The 25,958-nt window shown below is 44.5% G+C and overlaps 1 protein-coding gene across 1 annotated transcript; it reads right to left on the minus strand.

The window, feature by feature from the left end:
- Window positions 1-10,361: 10,361 nt before the first annotated feature.
- On the minus strand, window positions 10,362-25,511 carry CD2 (CD2 molecule). The gene is made up of 5 exons (XM_032154882.2): window positions 25,388-25,511; window positions 24,932-25,252; window positions 19,278-19,508; window positions 15,302-15,424; window positions 10,362-11,127 (listed from the first exon to the last, which is right to left on the minus strand). Exons 1-5 carry the CDS (start codon window positions 25,446-25,448, stop codon window positions 10,808-10,810), a joined length of 1,056 nt encoding a protein of 351 aa, XP_032010773.1. The 5' UTR covers window positions 25,449-25,511; the 3' UTR covers window positions 10,362-10,807.
- Between the last annotated feature and the right edge of the window lie 447 nt (window positions 25,512-25,958).

Genomic DNA, 25,958 nt, shown 5'->3' on the forward strand with positions numbered 1-25,958 from the left:
CCTTTGATTTTTTAAGGTAACAATTAATTTGCCAAATTATTTAATCACCCTAACTTCACATTTCTATACAACATCTGTTGTATTTATTTTCCTCTAACTTGAATATTTCTTCCAAGTGTTTTTCAAAGTAAGTCTTTGTATGACATAGGTTCTGAGATTTTGTATACCAGAAACTATGGTTGTTATGTCCAGAATTTTTAAATTATATCTTCATGTTTCATTGTCAATTTGTCTGTATGTAAAATTCAATGTACAGTAGACCCTTTGAAAACTTGAGTGTTAACTGCAGGGGTCCATTTATATGCAGATTTTTTTCAACCAAATTAGATAAAAAATATGGTATTTGTGGGATGTGAAACCCACATATACAGGCAGCCAACTTTTCGTATACATGGGTGGGTTCTGCAGGGCGAACTGCAGGACTTGAGCATGTGCAGATGTGGATATATATGGGGGTTCTGGAACCAATCCCCCACATAAACCTAGGGATGACTGCACAACACTTTAAAAATATTACTTCTTTGTCTTCTTGTATCCAGCATTGTTACTGAGAGGTCTCATATCAATCTAATGCTTGTTCTTTTGTATGTTTTTCTCTCTGAAAACATTCTGAAAATTTCTTGCAGTCCTGGATGATTCTAATTCACAGTAAAATGTCTAATTTTGGGGTTTTCTCTCTCTCTCTTTGGCTCTATATTATAGGCTCAATTTTCAACTTTATGTTTTTCTCCCTATGGAATCTCTATTATCTGAATACTGATATTTTTATCCTTCATATCCTTATTGTTTCTTTTCTTTTTTTAAAGAAAAGCTCTTTTACTTTCCCCTGCATTCTTGCATAGGTCTTTGCAATGATCTTGCAGGTTCCTAATTCAGTCCTTAGCTGTATCTATCCTGCTTCATAGTTCAGCTATTGTGCTTTTTGTTTCAACAGTTATATTTTTCATACCTGATATTTCCTCTTGGTTGTTCTTGCATCATATTGCTAACATCCTCCCTGATCAAGTTTTTGACAAGCCAATGAACCAGCTTGTACTGCTGGTACCTTCCTCCAAAACTGTAAACTACAGAACTATAGCAGAGAAAAGCTACAAAAGAGAAATAATCATGGACATGATAAACTAACATATAATTGAGAACCCTCTGGGAAGACTGAAGGCTCTTTTGAGCCAGAATGTGAGCAAGCACATGTTGGGGGATGGGTGTCTGCAAACTGGGGCAGAGAAGGGCAGGACAGGGGAGAGCTGGTAAACTCTCTACTTGTTCACCCCCTTCCTGCCTCATCACCACAGCAATCATCAGCAACAGTGTAGTTGGTCCAGTGGTGGAAAAGGGGATATGAGAAGAGGTAATCTGAAGGCAGTGCAAAAAGAAAGAAAAGGAAAAGTCTATACAGCCAATTCTCACTATTCATGGTAGTTATGCTCTGTAAAGTTATTGCAAACACTGACTTAGCAAACTGAAACATTGCTCCCAGGGGAAATACAGGGTTAGATTCCTGTGAGCCTTAACACTGAGTGAGTAAACAGTGAGTCAACTGATCAATACAAAACCTAATTTTATGTGTGTTTCTGTTTAAAGACGTCTTATTTGAGATATATTGTTGATGCATTAACATTGAACTCATGGCCACCAGCACTATGACTCATGCCTCAGAAAAGCTTGTATAACACATGTTTTCTCTATAAGCCACATGCATAGTTGATAGTTTGCCTAGAATACTAAGCTGAAAATTCCCCAGAATTTGAAAGCATCGCTTTGTTGTCTTCTAGCTTCCAGTATAGTTGTTGAGAAATCCAGTGCTATTCTAATTCTTTTTAATTCTTGATACTTGGTATGGTGTCTCTCTCTGTCTCTCTCTCCACTGCCTTTTCTCTTCTTCCTTCCCCTTACCCCTTTTCCTCTCTCCCCTTCTAATCTTTGTCCCAGTGTTCTGAAGTTTTACAATCATATATCTTGGTGTGAATACATTTTCTTTCATGGTGCTAGGTCCTTGGTAAGCACTTTAAAAAAATAGACTTTATTTTTCAGAACAGTTTTAGATTTACAGCATAATTCAGAGGAAGTTATATAAATTTCCCATATCCCCCCTGTCTCCCCCAACACACATAGCCTTCCCCATTATCAACATCCCCAACCAAGACTGGTACATTTTTTAACAATTGATAAGTCTACATTGACAAATCATTATCACCTAAAGCCCATAGTTTACAATAAGGTTCACTCTTGACGTACATTCTGAGTTTGAACAAATGTGTAAGGGCAAGTATCTGCCATTATAGCATGAATCAAAGTATTTTCAGATCTCTGAAAACTATCTGTCTCCTGCTATGTATCCCTTCCTGCCATCTGATACCTGGCAACCACTAATCTTTTTACCGTTGCCACAGTTTTGCCTTTTCCCGAGTGTCATACAGTTGGAATCATATGGTATGTGTAGACTTTTTAGATTGGCTCCTTTCACTTAGTAATATGCATCTAAGTCTTCCATGTCTTTTCATGGCTTGATAGCTAACTTTTTTTTTTTTTTTTTGAGATGGAGTTTCACCCTGTCATCCGGGCTGGAGTGCAGTGGTGCAATCTCAGCTCACTGTAACCTCTACCTCCTGGATTCAAGTGATTCTCCTGCCTCAGCCTCCCGAGTAGCTGGGACTAAGGTGCATGCCACCATGCCTGGCTAATTTTTGTATTTTTAGGAGAGAGAGAGTTCCACCATGGTGGCCAGGCTGGTCTGGAACTCCTGACCTCAAGTGATCCACCTGCCTCAGCCTCCCAAAGTGCTAGGCTTACAGGCGTGAGCCACCGTGCCCGGCCAATAGCTAACTTCTTTCACACTGACAATATTTCGTTGTCTGGATGTACCACAGTTTATTTATCCATTCACTTACTGAAGGACACCTTGGTTGCTTCCAAGTGGTGTCATTATAAATAAAGCTGCTCTGGGCATGTGTGGGCAGTCTTTTGTATGAACAAGTTTTCAACTTCTTTCAGTAAATACCAAGGAATATGACTGCTGGATTGTATGGGGAAAGTATGTACAGTTTTATAAGAAACTGCCAAACTGCCTTTAAAAGTGACTGTACCATTTGCATTCCCACCAGCAATGTTTGAGAGTTCCTGTTGCTCCACATCCTCACTGGCATTTAGTATTGTCAGTATTCTGGACTTTGGCCATTCTAATAGGTATGTAGCGGTATTCTCATTTTTGTTTTAATTTGCATTTTTCCTGATGACATATGATATAGAGCATCTCTTCATGTGCTTAGGTGTTTGCCATCTGTATATCTCCTTTGGTGAGGTGTCTGTTAAGGTCTTTGGTCATTTTTAATCTGGTTGCTTGTTTTCTTATTGTTGAGTTTTAAGAGTTCTTTGTGTATTTTGAATAATAATCCTTTAACTGGCATGTCTTTTGCAAATAATTTCTCATAGCCTGTGGCTTGTCTTTTCATTCTCTTGACTGTCTTTCACAGAGCAAAAAATGTTAATTTAATTTAATTTAATTTAATTTATTTTTCAGACAAGGTCTTGCTCTGTGGCCCAGGTTGGAGTGCAGTGGCATGATCACGGCTCATGGCAACCTCTGCCTCCTAGCTGAGGTGGTCCTCCTACCACAGCCTCCTTAGTAGCTGGGACTACAGGTGGGTGCCACCTTGCTGGGCTAGTTTTTTAAGAGAATTTTTATAGAAACGGGGTCTCACTATATTGCCCAGGCTGGTATCAAACTCCTAGGCTCAAACAATCTTCCTGCCTTGACCTCCCAAAGTGCTGGGATTACAGGCATGATCCACTAACCCTACCCAAGAAAATTTTAACCTTAATGAAGTCTAGCTTATTAATTTTTTCTTTCATGGATCTTGCCTTAGATGTTGCATCTAAAGAGTCACTGTCAAGACCAAGGTCCTCCAGATTTTCTCCGATTATCTTCTAGGCATTTTATAGTTTTGCATCTAATATTTAGGTCTGGAGATGTTCTTCGCCGAGAGTCACCACAGTTTCCTGCTTCACCTGTGCTTGGACGGAACTGGCGCTTTTCCCGTGCCCCAGCAGCTGGCAGCTCAGAGCCAGAGCTTCCACCTCCTCACCGTGCTCTGGGACCGCCCTGAGGCCCCCCGGTCAACCTGGAGCTCCAGCTTCCTCCATCTACCTGTCCACATCTGACTGCTTTCGCCGCCATAACGTAGCTTTGAGGAATTTTGCCAAAAACTTATTTCTTCACTAATCTCATGAGGAGAGGGAGCCCACTGAGAAACTGATGAAGCTGCAGAAACAACGAAGGGGCGGAGTCTTCCTTCAGGAGTCAAGACACCAGGCGGAGAACCGGCTGAATGCGATGGAGTGTGTCTTACACTTGGAAAACACGTGAATCGGTCACTATTGGAACAGCAGAAAAACAACCCCCGCTTGTGTCACCTTATTGAGACACATTACCTCAATGAACCGGTGAAATCCATCAAAGAATTGGGTGTCCACGTGACCAACTTGTGCAGGACGAGAGCCGGGAATCTGGCTTGGCAGAATCTCTGACGGGGGGGATAATGACAGTTAAACCTTAGGCTCATTTCCTGTAGCTACAGGGTGACCTCTCTGGACCAAAGCAGTGCCTGCACGGTGGGGTTTCCTTTACCTTTTCTATAAATTATGCCAAAGCATCCACTTAAGTTCTTTGATTTGTACCAGTCCTTAAAATAAATAAATTTGGTACCTGCCGCCAAATTTAGGTCTGTAATTAATTTGAATTGATTTTTATGAAGGCTGTTAAATCTGTGTCTAGATTCATTTTTCTCTTTGTGTATGTGGATGTCAAGTTGTTCCAGCATTATTTATTGAAGAGACCATTCTTTCTCCATTGTATGGCCTTTGCTCCTTTGTCAAATCAGGGGTGTCCAATCCTTTGGCTTCCCTGGGCCACATTGGAAGAAGAAGAATGGGGTCACACATAAAATGCACTAACACTAACAATAGTTGATGAGTAAAAAAAAAAAAAAAATCTCATAATGTTTTAAGAAAGTTGGCAAATTTGTGTCGGGCCACATTCAAAGCCATCCTGAGCTGCATGGTGCCTATGGGCTGAGGGATGGACAAGCTTGGGTTAGATGATGAAATTTACATGGGTCTCTCTGGCTCTCTATTCTGTTCCATTTGATCTATTTGTCTCTTATTTCACCAATACCATACTATCTTGATTACTGTAGCTTTATAGTACATCTTGAAGTGGAGTAGTTCGGTTCTCCAATTTTATTCTCCTTCAGTATTATATTGGCTATTCTGGGACTTCTGCCTCTCTATATAAACTTGAGAATCACTTTAATATCCACAAAATAGTTCGCAGGGATTTTTTTTTTTTTTTTTTGAGATGGAGTCTCACTCTGTCTCCCAGACTGGAGTGCAGTGGCACAATCTTGGCTCACTGCAGTATCCACTTCCCAGGTTCCAGTGATTCTTCTGCCTCAGCCTCCCAAGTAGCTGGTATTACAGGTGCACACCACCATGCCCGGCTAATTTTTTGTACTTTTTGTAGAGACGGGGTTTCACCATGTTGGCCAGGCTGGTCTCAAACTCCTAACCTCAAGTGATCTGCCCACCTCAGCCTCCCAAAATGCTGGGATTACAGGCAAGAGCCACCACACCCAGCCCAATTTGCTGGGATTTTGACCAGGATTACACAGGATCTACAGACTGAGTTGGGAAGAATTAACATCATGGCAATATTGAATCTTCCTATCCATGAACATAAAATAGCTCTCCATTTATTTGGTTCTTCCTTTATTTTGTTCATTAGAGTTTTGTAGTTTTCTTCATATAAATCTATACCTAAATATTTCATTTTTTGAGTGCTAATGTAAATGGTATTATGTCTTTAATTTCAAATTGCACTTGTTCATTGTTGGTATATGGGAAACTGATGGACTTTTTAATATTAACCTTGTAAGAATTATTTAATACAACCTTGCTATTAATATAATCCCTTATTAGTTCCAGTATTATTTTGTTGTTGATTCTTTCAGATTTTCTACCCAGATGATCATGTCATCTACAAAGATAGTTTTATTTATTTCTTCCCAACCTGCCTACCTTTTATTTCATTTTCTTGTCTTGTTGCATTAGCTAAGACTTCTAATATGATGTTGAGAAACAGTGGTGAGAGGAAACATCCTGATTTCTGATCTTACTGGAAAGTTTAGAGTTTCTCATTGCTAAGTAAAATGTTAGGTGCATGTCATTTTTGTAGATTTTTTTTATCAAGTTGAGGAAGTTTCCCTCTATTCCCAGTTACCAAAAGTTTTCTTTGATAAACAGGTGTTGATAAATGGGAGTCAAATTCTTTTTTTTAATCTACTTACAGGATCATGTGATTTTTCTTCATTAGCTTGTGGATATGATAGATTATATCAATTGATTTACAAATGTTGAACCAGCTTTGCATACCTGAGATTAATCCCACTTGGTTGCAAGGTATAGTTCTTTTTATGCATTGTCACATTTGATTTGCTAATATTTTTTGAAAAATTTTGCATCTGTATCTGTGAAGGTTGTTGGCCTGTAGTTTCTTTTTTGTAATGTCATTGTCTGGTAGGCAATTAAAAAGATGAGAATTTTCCCTTGTTTCCTCATCCTTTTGTTCTGTGTTGCTATAAATAAACCAGAAAGATGCCATGTGAAGTAATGTCCTAGCATTTTTTTTTTTTTTTTTCAGGAAAATCCTGCTTATGAAGCCAGGGAGGTGACAGAAGGCTGGTGACTCAATCTTGGATTTGCGAGGTGGCCTCACAGTTCTGTTCTTTAGCTTTAAATGCCTCTGGTGTAGGATTTTATCATCCATTTGTTCCATGGGAGGCAGCATTAAGAAACTGGCTCCGATGAATCAAACTCATAGCAGACTAAGTCACCTTACAGAGTGCTTATTTATCAATTTATAATGAGCTGTGTCTCTTTCCAATAACTAGCCCATTTATATGTGCCATTCAGGATATTTCTTCTTGAGTATCACGCCAGAAATAAAGCTCACAGTTTTCAGATGCATTCTGTACACAAGGATATATTTGTTACATTACATACATTATTTCCATTTAGTCCTCACTCTAACCTTGTGAGGTGTTATCCTCATTTAACAGATGAGAAAATCAGTGTTTAGAGAAGCTGAATAAATTACTCAAGCTTACAAATCCAGTGAGAGAGAGAGTCAGAACTTCCTGGCTTCGATACCTGTGAGTCTTCTACTACGTTGAACTTCATGGGCACAGAACTGGACACAGAGATGGTCTCACAGAAGATTCACGTTGTGGTGGAGTTCAAGAGTTAGGAAAGGTGTCCCCCAGGAAATGACTTTCTGTCTGAGCTCTGAAAGAAGAATGTGGACAGGTGAAGAGCCAGGTGAAAAGTGTGGGCAGTGGGAACAGCATGTATAATAGGAACAGCATGTACAGTGGTCCTGAGGTGGCAAACTTATTGGTGAACTTGAGTCACCGAGTAACTGCAACCCACTGAGCATGGGTAAGGAGCCTAACATTAGAAAATTAGCAAAAGAAAAGGAGCAGGAGGACTGAGATGAAATTGCCAGTTTACAATTGAGACCCTTTTGGAGGTAAGCTGGTCCAGCTGCTAGGATTAGACTATTATTTAGGGTGGGCAGATAGGCTATCAGAAACCTCTAAATTTTCTATCTCCATATAACCCTCTAGGATGTTCCAGTGCCTTAAATTATGTGGATTTTTTTCCAACATGGTTGGCCTTCTTATTGGAGATTTCCCTATGGAGGAATAGTTAACTGGGCTACAACTGTTGATTTTTCTTACAGTATTGCATTATCTATAGTCTCCAAGTTCGTCTACAACTTGAATGCCCATTGGAATCAGCTGGAGAGGTTGTTTAAAAATATGTTTATTTGGCCCCCAACCTAACTTACAGAACTGTCAGCATTTTTTTTTCCTTTCTCCACAAGCTCTACAAACTATTCCTACGCAGCTGGCCTGACTACTTCTCAGAATGTCCATGCTCTGGGACAGGTTCAGTGGGATGTCACACAGTGTCAGACAGGTGGGTGACAGCAGCACAAATCTTAAACAAGGTTCGTGTTTCCTACCTAATGGTGGTGCAGGGCAGAGAATCCATCTTATCTGCCCTGGATAAGGAGGACAAGGATGTTGTGTACGTTCACTTCCCTTCCTTTCATCAGGACGGTGCTCACCCATTGAATCAAGTGGCTAATGATAGCTTCAATAAAGTGCTGGCAGCGATATTGAGAAATGGTCATTGTACTAAAAAGCTTCTTTACTATGCATTTCATCAATTCTAAAATGCACTTTTTTTTCACATTTTAACATCTCAGGAATGGGATTGTGACTAAAAATTGACTGTATCTTAGTATTTGTTACAATGCAACTGAGAAGTTTTTTTCTCTTTCTTAGTGGCATGTAAAAGAATGATGCCACTTAAAATCAATGCCATCTTCAAATTAGTTAAATACAGTAGTTAAAAAAGAAAAAGAGAAGAAATACAAAAAGTTGAAAACAGTAGTTGAAAAATCAATGACATCTTCAAATCAGTTAAATACAGTAGTTGAAAAAGAAACTACATGTTTGTGTAAACAGAAAGCCAAATGAGCCTTGCTCATGCTGTTCCCTCTACATGGGTAACTCTGTACCTCTGCTTCACCAGTTCAATTAATCTATTACAACGCAACCCAAACGTCACTCCTCTAGGAAGCCCTCTTTGTCACCCCAGTCCTACCACTAAGTCTGGGTTCAAAGTGCTTCCTCTGGGTTCATGCACTTGCCTCTGACCTATATTTATCACACTGCACTGCATTTGTCCCATGGTTGGTCCATTTCTTGCCTACCAGGTGGTGAGCTCCTTGAAAGCAGAGATGCAATTGTACACCTCTGTTTTCCTAGCATGTAGCACAGAGCCTGACACGTAGTAGAAGTTCAATAAATGTTTGTTGAATGAATGAACGATGAAGGATTGAATAGGGTGTATATGTTTTGTACCATATGTAATGCCACAGGAGTTCAGAAGAAAGGCAGAGTCCAGGGCTGAATAGACCAGGGAAGATTTTCTTAAGGGAATCGCGTATGAGCTATTCTGGTGAGATAGCCAATGAAATCACTCATGGGTATCATCACTCACTCACGAAGAATGAGAAAGGGGCAGGGCTAGGACCCTCATCTCTCTCTCTCTTTTTTTTTTTTTTAGATGGAGTTTCGCTCTTTTGCCCAGGCTAGAGTGAAGTGACGTGATCTCAGCTCACCGCAACCTCCACACCCCAGGGTTCAAGTAATTCTCCTGCCTCAACCTCCCGAGTAGCAGGGGTTATAGGTGCGTGCCAAGATGCCCGGCTAATTTTTTTTTTTTTTTTAGTAGAGACGGGGTTTCACCATGTTGGCCAGGCTGGTCTCAAACTCCTGACCTCAGGTGATCTACCTGCCTTGGCCTCCCAAAGTGTTAGGATTACAGACACGAGCCACCATGCCCAGCCAGAGCCTTCATCTCTCTACTGGGTAGATCCTGTGGCAATTGTTACCTAGCTGGATTTTGTGTTTGAATTTTGGGAGGCGATGAGGTTTCATTCATCATTGCCCTTAGTAATTAACTCTGGTTGCTGGAACAATAGACTCTCAGATTCAGAGGAAAAAGTAGTTCAATCCTCAGTGAGCTGTCACAGGAAGTCCTGAATATACTTAGTTTTTGTGGTTTAGCCCTCAGAGCTTCCTGCCAGAGTGTAACAAGGTTTAGCAAGTCTAAGAAGCCAAGGAGAAGGCGGGCAGACAGGACCACACACAAGGCACCAACCTTCTCAAAGCAGGTGCCTTCTCACCACCTATTGTTTTAGAACTCTAACTGAAAACTATTTTTTTCTCCCCACTTCCCTCAAAGTACAGCTAACATGACTGCTAGCTGGGGATGGGGTCTGACCTTTTAATTATAGTCATTTAAGACACTTAAGATTTGATTCTACTGAGTTGTCTCTTAGCCTATCCTTTTGTATGTCATCTGATGAGTTCATGACACCTCCAGTATCCATAGATTCCCTTGTTTTCAAGGATGACAGTATAGGTCATTGTGACCCTGTCTGAACAGTCAAGGAAGTAAGACCCAAAAGGTTAAGTTTTCTGGTGACTTCTGTTAACGTTTGTGCATGGAGGCTTTAATTCGTTATGGAAATCTACAAACAGGTTGTTGGACCCAGCTTTGCAGCTGAGACCTGGGGAGCATATTCGGGTCATTCTGGTGAAGACTAAGGAGGTCTCAGCCGGATTGAGTTGACTGAATTTGATCCTGCTGTCACACCAGCGAGGTTCTTTCTTATTCGGCAGCTTCCTCTCCTGGATACTGGGGTCCTTCGCACAATGAGCAGACACGGGTCTAGTCAAAGCTTTTATTTCACTTTTACTCACAGGACGGTGGGCAAGTGTCCACCGGGGCACATAAGAAACTCCAGAGTCTCTTAAGCAGATAGGCTGCTTATAGTGAGACCCAGGCACATCAATCACTTGATTTATCGCATCTACACATGACCTGAGAGGGGACAAGAGATCTCTAAGATGTCTGTGCTCGGTTCTCTACCATTCTTGCAATCACACTTATGTTGCTTCTCGTTACTGGTGTGATGGAGCTCTCTGAGGAGACCAAAGACTCCAGATGTTGGCCACATGGCTGAGTTCGAAGATGCAGAGGTGGCTGTGGCCCACAGCCTCAGGAGGTGACAATGTTCTGCACATAGAAAACACCTGATGGAAGTACGGATGTGCACATCAGGAGTGTAGAAATCCACAGTGCTTTTTATTAGAAAAGACAGTTTCTATCTTTTTTAATTAGAGGAAGGGGACAATGAGTTTTCTGCTGCCCCATGGGGAGGTTTTGGCTGAACTCGAGGTCTGGGGAGGGGCGGGCCTTTCTGCTGGTGAACTTGTGTGCCCGATGGAGCAGGAGGCCTCTTCTGAGGCTGGTGCTGAACACGGTGTCCAGGAGGCAGGGGACGATGACTAGGTGCCTGAGAACGATGACCAGGTGGTGGAGGAGGATGTTGGGAAGCTGCTGGATTCTGAGGGGTTGAAGCTGGAATTTGGTGGGGCTTCCGGCCCCTTTCTTCAGTAGCTACTCTGTGGGCTCTTGTCTCCAGCTCCTCATCTGCAACAACAAAACCTCAATAGAGTTCATCTTGGCCAGGTGAAATCAATGTAAATATTGAGTACCTTTTATGTGCAAGGCGCCATGCTAGCTGCTTTGGGGGATGCAGTGAGGAAGCAGAAGTTGCCCCTACTCTCTGAGAACTCTAAAGCTTGTAGGAGAGAAAGAAGTGCTCATCATAAGGTAGAGTGAAAGCCTAGGACAAGAGAACTCAAGGAACCAGCAGGAAGCAGACACATGGGTGGAGGGCTTTGTGCCTGGGGCTCCCATGATCAGAGACAGCACTCAGACCTGGAACCCTACCTCTGTGCTGACCCAGAGATTGTTCCCTGAGAGCAAGAACCTCGTGGTTAGAGCACATGGGAAGGAGTTAGGAGCAGTCATGGAGGATATTAGTAACTACATTCCTTCTGAGGCATTTCTATGCTAGATCTGCCTTTCCCCCAATTCTACGGTCATGCAATCCACCTTCTGGCAAGAGGTTGGAATACATGCAAGGGACTTTTTGTCCTTAGAAATTTACTTGCTTCTCAGAAATTCATGACCTATCCTCTTGGCCTTAGGAGGGAAAGAACTCCTCCTCTCCTCACCCTTCAGAATTTTCTTCTTTGTGCGACTTCAGTCCATGAAAGCAGGCCCACAACTACTCGTAATGTAGTTTTTCCTGTACTCTTAAAATCATAGGGAATCTGTGAAGGTGCCCAGCTGCTAGAGGCCTGGAGCACCCTGCTGGCCCCTCTGGACTCCTTTAGGCTCTAAGTTAGGTATTTCAGTCCCTGCACCCAAGGCCATCTTTGCATGGCTCCAGAGGGAGGTGGGAAGAGAAGTTTCTCCCTGGGGTGAAATAATTACCTTTTTTTTTTTTTTTTTTTTTTTTTGAGACGGAGTCTCGCTCTGTCGCCCAGGCTGGAGTGCAGTGGCGCGATCTCGGCTCACTGCAAGCTCCGCCTCCCGGGTTTACGCCATTCTCCTGCCTCAGCCTCTCCGAGTAGCTGGGACTACAGGCGCCCGCCACCACGCCCGGCTAATTTTTTGTATTTTTTTTTTTTTTTTTTTTTAAGTAGAGACGGGGTTTCTCCGTGGTCTCGATCTCCTGACCTTGTGATCCGCCCGCCTCGGCCTCCCAAAGTGCTGGGATTACAAGCGTGAGCCACCGCGCCCGGCCCCTTTTTTTTTTGAGATGAAGTTTCACTCTTGTTGCCCAGGCTGGAGTGCAATGGTGCGATCTCGGCTCACTGCAGCCTCCGCCTCCCGGGTTCAAACAATTCTCCTGCCTTGGCCTCCTGAGTAGCTGGGATTACAGGTGTGCACCACCATGCCCGGCTAATATTGTATTTTTAGTAGAGATGGCATTTCTCCATGTTGGTCAGGCTGGTCTCGAACTCCCGACCTCAGGTGATCTGCCTGCCTTGGCCTCCCAAAGTGCTGGGATTACAGGTATGAGCCACCGCACCCAGCTGAAATAATTACCTCTTACATCTTTATAGAGATGTGTGGCTGGGGAAGCACAAGCCCTCTCTAAGTATCACCCTGTAACTTCCGGATGTTGATTCAAACCAGATGGCCTCCTCTGACTACATGAAATGTGAGCATCAGATGGCTTTGAGTGTAGAGTCAAAGTTAGACAATGTGATTTTGATACCTAAGTGGCTCGTGTGGTCTAAGCACAAAGAGGAAAAGGCCTCCAGAAAGGACAAAACACATCGTCTATGCCATCTTCCGTGCCCTGCAGTCATTGCTTAGGTTATGTCCAGTAGACTGTGGAGAGGGCTCTAACCCCTGGCCCCAGTTCTGAATTATGGGGAAGTGGGTGGTCCTTCTTCATCTCCTGTGTGGCAAACTTGCACTGGCCATTGGTTTACTACTCTGTTCACCCACTATTTTTGTTTTTTATTTGTTTGGTTTTTTGAGACAGGGTCTTGCTCTGTTGCCCAGACTGGAGTGCAGTGGTGTGATCGTATCTCACTGCATTCTCAATCTCCCGGGCTGAAATGATTCACCCACCTCAGCCTCCTGACTAGCTGGGACTACAGGCATACACCACCACACCTGCCTAATTTTTAAATTTTTTTTTAAAAGTAGAGACCAGGTCTCACTGTACTGCCCAGGCTGGTCCCAAACTCCTGAGCTCAAATGATCCTCCTGCCTCGGCCTCCCAAAGTGCTGAGATTATATATGTGAGCCACCACACCTGGCCCATCCACCATTTTATTCATTTGTCCTTCCAACATTTATTCCTCATCTTCTAAGTGTTAAGTGTCATTGTGACATAGACACAAATTGTCCTCAGGAAGCCTAAAATCAAGTAAGAGGCGAACAAGAACTGAAAATTGCAATGTCAATTTCCGTGAAGAGCCCAGGGCCACCACAAAGTGTAGACAGAGGCACATGAGTTCTGGTAGGAGGAATGGGGTGTGGCCACATGGTTGAGACTGCAGGCAGGGTTGGACGGACAAGGCTGGCTATGGCTCTGTGCACCCTGCCTGGTTCAAGCAGGACAGTGGGTCCTCAGCCTGCCCACTCCAGCAGCTGCAGCTGGCGCCTAAATGTGTGCTCCCAGGAATTCCTCCAGGCTTATTGTCCTTCTCCCTTGTTTGCATCTCCTGGTTACTCAACCCAGGGCATGACTGGAATAAGGCAAGTGAGGCTGACAGGCATGCAGTTTAAAGACACACCAACTTTCAGGTTGTGCAAGGGCAGGCCAGCCTCCTTAAATTTTATGCCTTAAATTCTGGGCTCCTTGCCTCAGCCCAGGCCTGAGTCAGCCTACTGGCCATAGGATTTAAGGCAAATAATTGAACCTCACTGAACTTAAGCTTCCTCATCTGTGTTGTTATCTATCTCCTAAGATCACTCTGGAAGCTGGATGCACTAATAGACATAAAACACAGAGACTAATGACTTTTTTATCAGCATGAGCTAACCATCATACTGGCCTTCTCAGCCTGGTGATGGCAGAGATTGCCTTGTCTTGGGGTGACAAGTGAGGTCCACTTTGGAAGAAGATAGGGTCTTTGACCATTAGTCAATGGAGAAGGGGTCTTTGCTGGAGAGGGGCATGGAGAACAGCCACAGCTGGGCACAGAGGAGGGCAAGCTGGGCATGCCTAAGGGCCCTGCCAGCGATTCTGCTGCGCTGTGGCGGAAAGTGTGGGACAGTCGTGGTGGGAAGAATGGGACTAAGTTCAGGAAGATGTTTCGGGGCCTGGGCTGGGGGCAGTGGTGTGATGGGATGTGGGGCTGAGGGACCGTAGCCTGATGGGGAGGCAGAAGGAGAACTGAGGAAGAAGTCTGAGGTAAAGAAGCCAAATCCAGAGGGCATGGGGCCCAAGGCCACCGGTGCCTGGGGAAGTTTGGACCACCTCCCTGGGCAGCACTGGAAGCAGCTGGTGTGGCTGTGCCTGCTGGTTCTAGGGAGAGACCAAGTCCTGCTGTGAATGTGAATTGCAGAGAACCCCAGGGCCTGTTCTCTTGGCTGCAAGTCCTGCCAAAGGCTGACACCCTCATCGGTTACCCCCACAGTGACCCCGGGTTGGCCATTCTCTGAAGTGTTCTGCCTTGGGTGGCCTGAATGCTCCCTGAGCCGGCTCCGCACCTGCAAGCATAACCTTTTCATTGCTGATAGATTGTCGGACAGGCCTGATCCGATGAAAAACTCTCAACCCTAACACATCCCTCGAACAGAGAATTAGCAAAGGGGGCACAGGCACCCTGCTTTAGAACAGCTGTTTTCCTGTGACTACCTGATGACCTTAATGATTTTCCCTGTGTTTCTAGGAGCTTAGTCCTGAACTCATCTTGGGCCACCCATAGACAGGACATTTATTCCTAGAAACGGTGTTTTGGAGCTAACCTTTCTACCTATGTAGAGAAGTGTGGCTCATTCAAAAGATGTTCACATTCGCCTGTCACCAAGTAGGCCTCAGTGGTGGATTCCAATGAGGCCAACTGGATTCAGTGTCTCAAAGCTCCCACACTGTCACCACTAAGAATTTGTTTTTCAAAAATCAAGCTAACCACAAAATGAAACAAGCTATAACCGCTGGCTACAACCCTGACATTCCGAAACTACCTATTTCCATCATTTTCTCTGCAGATTCAAGGTGTCATCCCCATGAGCTGTTTCCTGGGGATTTTGCTGGGGCCTGCGGTGGGACAAAAGAGGGGGAGCTTACCATTTCTCCGACTCCTCTGTTTTTTCCTTTTGGTGATGTAGAAAACTAGCAGTGCCACAAAGACCATCAAGAGGCTGCCTCCTCCACAAATGCCGATGATGAGATAGATGTCCAGACCTTTCTCTGTAAAAGGAAGAGAAGTGGGATGGCCGGGAGGGGTCCAGGCAGACAGCCCGTTACTCTGGCCAAGGATGCTGCCTCCTGCATCAAGCAGATAAAACAGCTTGTTGGGACCTTTCACCCCATAGCTCCCAGGCTCACAGAGGGTGGTGAGTGGTGTCAACCCTGGAAGGACCCAAGATCCTGGGGAAGCTCCCTCTGCAGGCTCCTTGGGAAACTGCTCTCAGGGGCTAGAAATGCCTGATTGCTCATACACCAAGGCCGGCCTGCCCACTGCCCCCGTCATGGAAAGCATCACGACATTTTAGATCCAAGGATCTTAGAGATACTCTAATGCAACATCTAGTTTCAAACATGAGGCCCTGAAAGGAAGAATGAGTTGCCCGAAGGCACAATATCTGTTCCTGAGCCCTGAGCATTTTCCTTAAGCAGCCCCTTGTCTCGGTGTTTCTGCACTGTTGATCCTGCTCTCGTCTCTGGCTACCCCCCCACACCGTGATTCCTTCTCACTCTCTCTACCAGGCAGTTTCCAAACACTCAGGGTAAATATTTCACTTGTCCAGCCCAGCACTCTGACCTCACGGCCAGCACTCCCTCACAGAGTTTCCCTGGAGCCACAAGAGAAACCCGGGTGAACAGTGCATTAGTAACAGCAGTGGGCTTAGTCTTCAGTTGCTGGACCTTCAGTCGCTGTAATGCAATGAGGAAAACAGTGACTTTGGTGTTAAGGGAAACGGGTTTGGTCTAGGCTTTTTTAGGCAGGAGCTGGGTGAACTTTGGAGAGTTACTTCACCTCTCTGAGCCTGTTTCCTTCTTTGTAAAGTGGAGATAATGAAACCTACATCATAGGGTGGCTGTTGGAAGTCAATCAGATAATGGATATGAAAGTGCTTTGTAAACTGTAAAACAACACAAATGTGAGGTCTTGCTCTTACTAGTGTTTTCATACTGGTGTTTCTGGGAGCTGTTTCCCAGAAACAGGGGAAACAGGAGAGGTTCTAGGGCTGTCTGCCCTTTGTGAGTCAATAGTAGTTAGAGAAGCAGCAGTGGGGCTGAAGTCAGAGGACGGGGTCATCTGAAGAACAAACTGAAACTTGGCCCAGCATCACAAAAGAAATGCTTCTCCAGGCAAAAACATCCTAGGGAGACACTGTTATACATGAAGCCCAGGATGAGCCCCAGGGAGAGGGTCAGAGGCTCAAAAACCAAGTTTAACAGATCATCGAACTGTGGTGGTTTATTCATCTTGGCTTTCTTTCCTCGAGTCTCTCTCTGACCCATTCTTTGCCTGCCAGTTACACAACCTCTCTAAGCTCTACTGATGAAGAGGCCTCCACCAGAGAAGCAGGCATAATCTTAAACCATTGAAATTGGGTCAGTAAAGGATTCAGGGCCCTTTAGGCCCTGCTGGCTTGGACGAGGGGCAGGAGATACCAGAGGCCACTTCCTGCTGAGCTTGAGAACTTTTCAGATTTGACCCGGGGTGGGGCAGGGCAGGCCTGAAATGCTTTGGGGAGCACATGGCTGAGTCATGCAGCCACCAGCTCCATCTTCCCTCCAAGTAGTCGGATAGGGTGGCCACAACTTTATCTTGGGCACATGCAGGAATGTAGGCAATGCCTTACACAGCCTGCTCTCCAATTTGTCCAGTGTGGTGCCCGGGGGCACCTGGTAGTGCTCTTAGTGGGGAATGTTCCATCGTGTTTCAGAAGCAGCGATGGCACTGTCAGTCAAAAATATGCCCTCCCAGTTCCTAAATCCAGGCATACTATCTTCCTACAGTTTCTCTTGGAGATCACATGCCTATGAGTTTATGTGATAAAGTATTTTTGCACATCTGAATCTGTTCCTTCCTCCTAGTATTTTGGTTTTAAGTATGTAAACGCTCACCTAATCTGAGCCAAATGGTTAGACTCTGACCATTGCTCCTCTCTGCCTTGGCCTTTCAGAATAAAACTTCCAAATCCCTTTTCGGGTCTTCAAGAGCAGCTCCTCCACCCTAATCTCTCCCTAGGTATTCTTCCCATCTCCTTAGTGGCCCTTCTCCCAGTGAGCTTCTGCTCTGCACCATAGAATAAGGGACATAAGTGTTCCAGCCTTCAAACCTTGGCTGCTCCCAAGGTCCTCCTTCTCTCCCTCCTTCCATCCCTAATACACACACATATTTATACTTGTGGGCTCCCGTTAAAATAAACATCAAAAGTAGCACTGCCAGATATAATGCAAAATACCCAGTTAAATTTGAATTTCAGATAAACCATGAAAAATTTCTAGCATAAGTATGTTCCATGCAATATCTGAAACATACTTATACTGTATTTTTATTTGCTATATCTGGCAACTCTAATCAAAGATCTCTCGAGGCCACTGCAGTGGCTCATGCCTATAATCCCAGCACTTTGGGAGGCTGAGGTGGGAGGACAGTTTGAGCACAGGAGTTTGAGACCAGCCTGGGCAACGTAGTGAGACCTTACCTCTACAGAAAATTTAAAAATTAGCTGAGTGTGGTGGCATGCTCCTGTAATCTCAGCTACTGGGGAGGCTGAGGTAGGAGGATTGCTTCAGCCTGGGAGGTCGAGGCTGCTGAGCGCTATGATCATACTACCACACTCCAGCCTTGGCAACAGAGCAAAACCTTGTCTCAAAAAAAAGTTGTGGTCAAGGAGAGGCAACTTCACTCACTGTGCCTTAGTGATGGGGGAATGTGGGAGGATGACTGGTGGGAAAACCAAGGGTGAAGTGATGCTGGTGAAATTGGTGATTGGCAGATTCTCAGATGCCTTCAATGACCCTTGCTTCCTGGTATTCTCACCTATGTGCATCCCCTCTGATTGAATGTGGGCTAGACTTATTAACTTGCTTCTAATGAATAGAACACAGCAGAAGTGATTGGGATATCACTCCTGAGATTAAGTTACAAAAAGACCACGGCTTTTGTCCTGGGCACTTATTCCTGCTCTTTCTTAGAGGTCTCTGAGGAAGCTAGCTGTCATATTGTGAGGCAGCCCAATGGCCCACATGAATGAACTTGGAAGTGGATCCAAGAGCCTACTCATCTAATAGTCTGTGAACATGGTGCTTATTTTCTTCGTGGGCCAGGAAGCTGAAGCCTAGAGAGGGAAAGAAACTCTGTCAAGATTTTCTGGCTAAATTTGAACAGACCCAAACTGGAAGCCCAGACCTCTACCCCCAGGCGAGACCTTGGGCACTACAGAAGGCTGCCTCTCAGAAATACTTCTGGAGGTCACATCAGACTGGGACACTGGGGATCCATTATGGTCTTGGAGTTTTGAGATTTTCTGGAGCTAGTCCCCAAGCCTTGCCGTCCTGTTGTGTGCCAGGAGTGTTGCCTTGCTGTCCACAGTCCTCTTTGGCCTCAAGGGCTCCATTCCCCCTTGTCCCTGCCCCCCAGGGTTTCTGCAGCCTTTCTACCTTTACTCCTGATAGGAGGTGCTGACCACTGACCATCTTTAGGGGAGCAGTTGGAATCATGTCACTAACTAGCCAAGGGACCTTGGGCAAGTCAGTTTCCCTCTCTGGAAAATGGAGCTTTGCATGAGATACTCTCTACAGCTCCTCCTTCTTCAGTTTTGTAATTCTTTCTCCTAGAAGAGGATCTTTAAAATTGCTTGTGGTCAAATTGTGCTCAGTGGGAGGACTCCCAGGATGGGAAACCATAGAATACCACCTCCCCTGAGGCTTCCCTTGAAGGTTTCCAGGAGGAAGAGATATGCTTTCACGCCTCATCCTGAGCCGGGGCTGCCTCCCAGCATGAACACCTGTGACCTGGAGCAACGTGCCTCTGCCTACTGAGGGCCTGGCAGGCTGTATTTGTGAAGTGATGCCCGCCACGCACCTGGACAGCTGACAGGCTCCACACTGGATTCCTTGCTGACTTTGTTCCCTGCTGTGCACTTGAATTTCGCACTCAGGCTGGTGGTCCACTTGTGTGTGATGACCCTCTGAGAAAGTTTTAGATGTTTCCCATCTTGATACAGGTTTAATTCGGGGTCAGTTCCATTCATTACCTCACAGGTCAGGGTTGTGTTGATACAAGTCCAGGAGATCTTTGGTTTTGAGACCCTCTCTAAAAAGAAAGTAAAGATCCAGTTCAATTTAGGCAATTTTCTGACTTTAATAAGCATATCTATTTATACAGTGGGGGATGGAGTCAGTTAGGGACAAGGGAACAATGTCAAAGACCTCTAGCAACTTTTGGAAATTATTTTATTTTATTTTATTTTATTTACAAAGAGCATTCAGAAAAAAATTATTTCTGATGACATTCATAGATACTTTATGCCACTAAATAGTGTATCATATGTAATGTTTATATGCTGTCTTATACCTTAAAATGCTTTCACATATATGATATCACTTAACCCTAACAGAGAGGCTGATGCTTTTCTTCCCATTTACAGATAAAATGTTCAAGGCTCTGAGAGGTCCAGCGGGTGGTCTTGGGGCACCACCTACAACACGGCAGTCAGGGTTTAGGAGTATGGGTAAGAGCGTGCCTCCAGAGTTTGAGAAAGGCAATGCTTTAAGAGCAGCCAGGAACCCTATCCTGGAGGAATCGCCACATCGACATGTGACTGGGGACCTTGGATACCTCTGCCCCCATCAAGTTACTGGAGCAGAGGGCCAGGTGGGTACATGTGAGTGTGTGGGTGTCCAAGGAGCTCAAAGCTCTGGGGAAAAAGAGCACCTGCCTGGGAACCAGAGACTTGGTTCTGCCTTTTCCCAGCCCAGAGCTCCTTAGCTGCTCACAGGGTCTACACTGGCCCTCCTCAGAGCATCAGAAAGGGATCAGAAAAACATGCCCTACCTGTCACAAAAGGAGCAACATGTGGCAAAGCCCTGGGCAGATCATTAGGCGCTGACATTATTAGTGGTAGTTCATGCATTCAATAATCACAAACTTCTTGCCTCTCCCGCAGAGAGACTGCACCATAAAAGGAAAATGCCCAGGCTTTGCATTAGATGGCTCAGGTCTACATCCTAGCCCCATCACTTCCTAGCTGTATGACCTTTTCCTTTTCCTCCTCTTCTGTTTTTTTTTTTTCCTCATTCTTTACTTTGTTCCCCCCAGACTTGCCACTTTTCCCTCTCAGTTTCTCTCCATTCATAATATAGATGGACTAGCTTATTTTTCAATGATTCCCTCCCACTCTGACTTCCAGACACCAATATCTTCCCCATGGAACATCATAGTCAAACTTCATTTATGTCCCGATATATATAGGCATGCAGAAATTAAATTAAAAGTTTTCTTCTCATCCCAAGATTCTGCGTTACTGAGAAGGAAGAAAATGGAAATTATCAGCATTCAGCAACAGAGTTAGTACATAGTCTACAGGTTGGGTCATGAAGTTTGCCCATCTCTTCAGAAAGGAAATATTTTTTTTCTACTTAGAACGGTAACACAGTAACATGATTGTGGTGATGGTTGCAAAACTCTGAATATACTAAAGGCCATTTTAGTATATGGACAAATTGAATGGTAGGTGAATTATCTCAATGGAGCTGTTTAGAAAAAAAAGAAAAGGTCATCTTCCTTGCCAAAAAGACCTCTGAGTTTGAATCCTGACTTTGCTCCTGTCAAGCAATGAGACCTTGGACAAGCTGCTTCTGACTAGGTCTCAGTTTTCTTATATATAACAAGGAGATAACAGCAACTAGGTCTCAGTATTGTTGGGCGCTTTAAATGAGATCATGTAAGCAAGCAGCTGACCCCTAACTGGTAGCCATTATTTCCACTGCAATGCTAAATGCGACCCAAATGTGAAAACACCAGCATGGTCCCCCGCGTAGGGCTCACACTCAAAACAGGACACTCGAGTTTTGTGCTGTTTGGAGTCCTGAGAGCTGTGGTTTCCAGCGCCCATAATCAGAGGTCCTTTTCAGCGCCATGCTCAACCCCACTACGTTTCTACAAGGTGCTCTCCACTCAAGGTTGCAGGACTAGGGTGCAGAAAGTTGTCACTGCAGGGGAGCTGACAGTGTCTGGGATTGCTGGAGTGGGCAATCTGACACTATGTGGGAAGATGGGGCTGGAGACGGAGAGGAAGAAGGAGGGGGCCCTGCTTCTGGCGACATTTTCTGTGTGAAGCACAGAAATGCTTATTTGCTCACTGAATGGCTGGCCTGTGCTCATGCTGGGGTTCCTGTCTGCCTCCCCAAGCCAGCTTCCTCTTTTCCCTTCTTATCACTCCCTGCCCAGCATCCGTGGGCTTTCGACTTCAGTCACTGTACAAGTTGATGAAATATTTTTAAAAGTTTAAAGCAGATTAAAAATTACCCACAATGCCACCACTCAAAGTCAATAATGAATATTTTCATGTATATCTTTATCAGATATTTTCTATTTATATGTACATATATAAATAATATAATATTGCAGCTGGGAGAGGTGGCTCATGCCTGTAATCCAGCACTTTGGGAGGCTGAGGTGGGCAGATCACTTGAGGCCAGGAGTTCAAGAGTAGCCTGGCCAACATGGTGAAATCTGTCTCTACTAAAAATACTAAGATTAGCCAGGTGTGTTGGTACGCGCCTGTAATCCAAACTACTCAGGAGGCTGAGGCATGAGAATTGCTTGAACCCAGGAGGCAGAGGCTGCAATGAGCCAAGATTGCGTCACTGCACTCCAGGCTGGACAACAGAGTGAGACCCTCTCTCTCTCTCTCTCTCTCTCTCTATATATATATATGTAATATTTTAAAAATTAGAACTAGTTTATGTGATCTTATAGTCTGCCTTTTCCCCTTTATTGTGAAATTATATTATGAAGTTCTTTTCTTAATGAACATCAATAAATGCATATATCCATCTTTTTAAAGGATGCATTCTTAATTTAATTGATTAATAAGTTTCTAACTGCTGACTGTTCTAGTATTTCGCTAACATGAACAATGCAGTGAGGGGCACCCTTGTGGAGTGGTACTTCCGTATACATTCACTAAGATAGCGTCTTAGAACTGATCCAACCTAAGGCCTTCCATGGATGAGAACTCCTTAATTCTGAGTTGCTGGGATTAACCCCTTCCCTACTAGCATCTGCTTCTAAGGGGCCCTCCACGGCCTCTTCAGCCTGCAGCAGCAACTCCCTCTTGAAGGAAATGCAGGCGCAACTACTGGAGTTTGAGAAGTTTGGAAGCCGGGTGCCGTGGTTCACATCTGTAATCCCAGCACTTTGAGAGGCTGATGCAGGCAGATCCCCTGAGGTCAGGAGTTGGAGACCAGCCTAACCAACATGGCGAAACCCCGTCTCTACTAAAAATACAAAAATTAGCCGGACACGGTGGTACATGCCTGTAATCCCAGCTACTTGGGAGGCTGAGGCAGGAGAATCGCTTGAACCTGGGAGGCAGAAGCTGCAGTGAGCTGAGATCATGCCAGTGCACTCCAGCCTGAGCAACAGAGCAAGATTCCGTCTCAATAAAACAAACAAACAAAAAAAACAAAGAGAAGCTTGGAGAAACAAAGAGATGTGGGAGGGCATTAGCACTAAGAAAACAGATATTGTGCCCCAGGCACTGTAGGGCACTTGTACACACCTTGTCTCACTGAATATCCCTTGAAGTTGTCATTGGAAAATCAGACTCAGAGCAGATAGGGAATTTGCCCAAGGCCATGGTCACCTTAAGTCTGGTAATAGTGACCAGCTACAAGTTGAATCAAGATGTTGTATGACATTGATGTGCACACACACAAAGCAAGTCACTACCTTTCGGCTAAAGGGTGAAGGGTTTCTTTCTGGGGCAATGAAAATGTTGATTGTGGTGATGGTTACAAAACTCTGAATATACTGAAGGCCATTTTAGTATATGGACAAATTGAATGGTAGGTGAACTATCTTAACGAAGCTGCTTGGAAAAAAAAGAAAAGGTTGTCATTCTTGCCAAAAAGACCTCTGAGTTTGAATCCTGACTTTGCTCCTGTCAAGCAATGAGACCTTGGACAAGCTGCTTCTGACTAGGTCTCTGTTTTCTTATATATAACAAGGAGATAACAACAACTAGGTCTCAGTATTGGTGGGCGCTTTAAATGAGATCATGTAAGCAAGCAGCTGACCCCTAACTGGTAGCCATTATTTCCACTGCAATGCTAAATGCGACCCAAATGTGAAAACACCAGCATGGTCCCCCGCGTAGGGCTCACACTCAAAACAGGACACTCGAGTTTTGTGCTGTTTCGAGTCCTGAGATCTGTGGTTTCCAGGGCCCATAATCAGAGGTCCTTTTCAGCGCCATGCTCAACCCCACTACATTTCTACAAGGTGCTCTCCACTCAAGGTTGCAGGACTAGGGTGTGGAAAGTTGTCACTGCAGGGGAGCTGGAGTGGGCAATCTGACACTATCTGGGATTGCTGGTAGGCCCAGGTGCTGAAGGTGGGGCTGGAGACAGAGAGGAAGAAGGAGGGGCCCTGCTTCCGGTGACATTTTCTGTGTGAAGCACAGAAATGCTTATTTGCTCACTGAATGGTTGGCCTGTGCTCATGCTGGGGTTCCTGTCTGCCTCCCTAAGCCAAGCGCAGCTTCTTTTCCCTTCCAAGTGCAGCTTCTTCTTTTCCCTTCTTGTCACTCCTTCCCCAGCTTCTCCCCAGGCTTTCAACTTCAATGGCCTTTCAATTCCACTTTCTCTTCCTTCTCTCCCTTGCCTAAGCCACCTTTCTCTATGCCTGACCCTTATTATCCTCATTCTTCCTATGTTACAGGCACCCTTTGATCTAGGCCAGTGGCGATGGACTTTGGTTGCTCATTAGAATCCCCCAGGGAGCTTTAGAACCTAATGATACCCAGGCCGCATGCAAAAACAGATCTGATTTAATCGGTCCTCACTCCACTTGGATTACAGCAGCAGCTTTCTAACTAGTCTCCCTAACCCCATCCTCAATATCCACTCCTGTCCTCCCAGTACAGGCAGAGATATACAAAGCCACACCTTGTGCATCTTCTACACATATCAGCAAAATTCACCTACCACCTTGGATCACTCTGACAAGCAGATCCAAAACAAGGGCTGTTCATCCTTAAATATGTTGTTTTCCAGCCTTTTTCTGTCATATAACTCCTCCTTCAGGGCAGCCTGGCTTGAAATGGGCTCTGTCGATGAAAGGCCCGCTGCTCTCCAGTCAGCCTCTTCTTCCCGCCCCACTCTTAGCTCGCCCATTCATCAGCAACCTGGAACAGTTGCCTTTTCCCTCTGCCCACCTGTGTCCCCCTCCTGATTAATGCCACCTTAATCCAGGTTCTTCACCCAGCCCCACATTCCTGTAACCACCTGAAGACAGATTGTAGGCAGGTAGACTTGAGGGTCTATCAGATGTGTGGATCCCATTCCCGCATTGGACCACAGTCTCCACTGGGGCAGGAGACATGCATCTGGTTTCCTGTATAGCCCCCCTGGAGGCAGAGGTCAGCGCTGGGGAATATTATAAATGCTATTTTCCAACTTGCCAAATAGCACCCACACTGAAATAAAGCAATTAAGGGAATGAACACTTACCTTGAATCTTCAAATCAAATGTTTTTTCCAACACATTTTTTCCTTTTGTATCATATATTGATACCTTGTAGATATCCTGGTCATCGGTCTTCAGATGCTTAATTTTCAGAGTTCCATTTTTAAATAGCTTATATGCATCTTTTTCCTCGAAAGTCTCTTTCTCTTTTCTGAATTGTGCAATCTTTTTCTTGTCTGAAGTTTTTTCCCATTTTATATCATCAATATCATCACTCATTTGAAAACTAGGAATGTCCAAGTTGATGTCCTGACCCAAGGCACCCCAGGTTTCCAAGGCATTCGTAATCTCTTTGGAGACTGCACCTATAAAAAGCAACAGAGTTACTGAGAGTCACTTTCAGGGAAAGCTAAGTTGGGACTTCTTTGACTCTTATGCTTACTTCAGGGTCTCCGAAGAAGCTTCTAACAGTGACAGTGGAGACCCACCCACTAGCTTACCTTTGGAAGAAACGTTGAAAATCAGAAGGAAGCTGGCTACAATTTTACATGGAAAGCTCATCTTAGGGGTTGGCTTCCTCTTTTGATTCTGAGCTCTTCATGCAAAAGGAACTGAAGTGAGACTGGTGGAGTCCACACCCTGAGAGCTTAACCACGTGCCTCTCTTTACACCTTTTACAGTAACATAAAACATAATACACATACACAGAGAGCGAGAGCATGCACAATCCAGCGCTTCTGATGTGCTCCTTTGCCAAAGCAGATGTGTTTATGAGTGTGTGTTTTCTTACCGCATTTTAATCCTCACACAAAAAATTGGGAAGGATAGGTTTTCTCATCTCAGTGAAAGGGAAAAGGAACAGAGAGGCTAAGTAGATCACTAAGGATCACTCTTTTGTAAACAAGAAGCCAAATTCAACCACACAGCCTTTTATCCACTTAGGTATACTGTCCCTAAAAGACCACATAGAAATATAGGTAAATGTTCACAAGCCAATAGCAGAATGCAAACATTTATCCCATATGATTATAAATATTGAAAAATGTATACCCATAAAATGATGAGGAAATT

This window comes from Hylobates moloch, unplaced genomic scaffold (assembly GCF_009828535.3).
Source record: "Hylobates moloch isolate HMO894 unplaced genomic scaffold, HMol_V3 SCAFFOLD_5, whole genome shotgun sequence".
NCBI lineage: Eukaryota > Metazoa > Chordata > Mammalia > Primates > Hylobatidae > Hylobates > Hylobates moloch.

Bases quoted from the DNA above. Each gene is read 5' to 3' on its own strand.
- CD2 (XM_032154882.2), bottom strand. From the start codon at position 25,448: ATGAGCTTTCCATGTAAAATTGTAGCCAGCTTCCTTCTGATTTTCAAC. The intron at 25,253-25,387 runs GTAAGCTAGTGG...TGCTTTTTATAG, and splicing joins TTTCAACGTTTCTTCCAAAG to GTGCAGTCTCCAAAGAGATT. The intron at 11,128-15,301 runs GTAAGCTCCCCC...TTGTTGTTGCAG, and splicing joins ACAGAGGAGTCGGAGAAATG to ATGAGGAGCTGGAGACAAGA.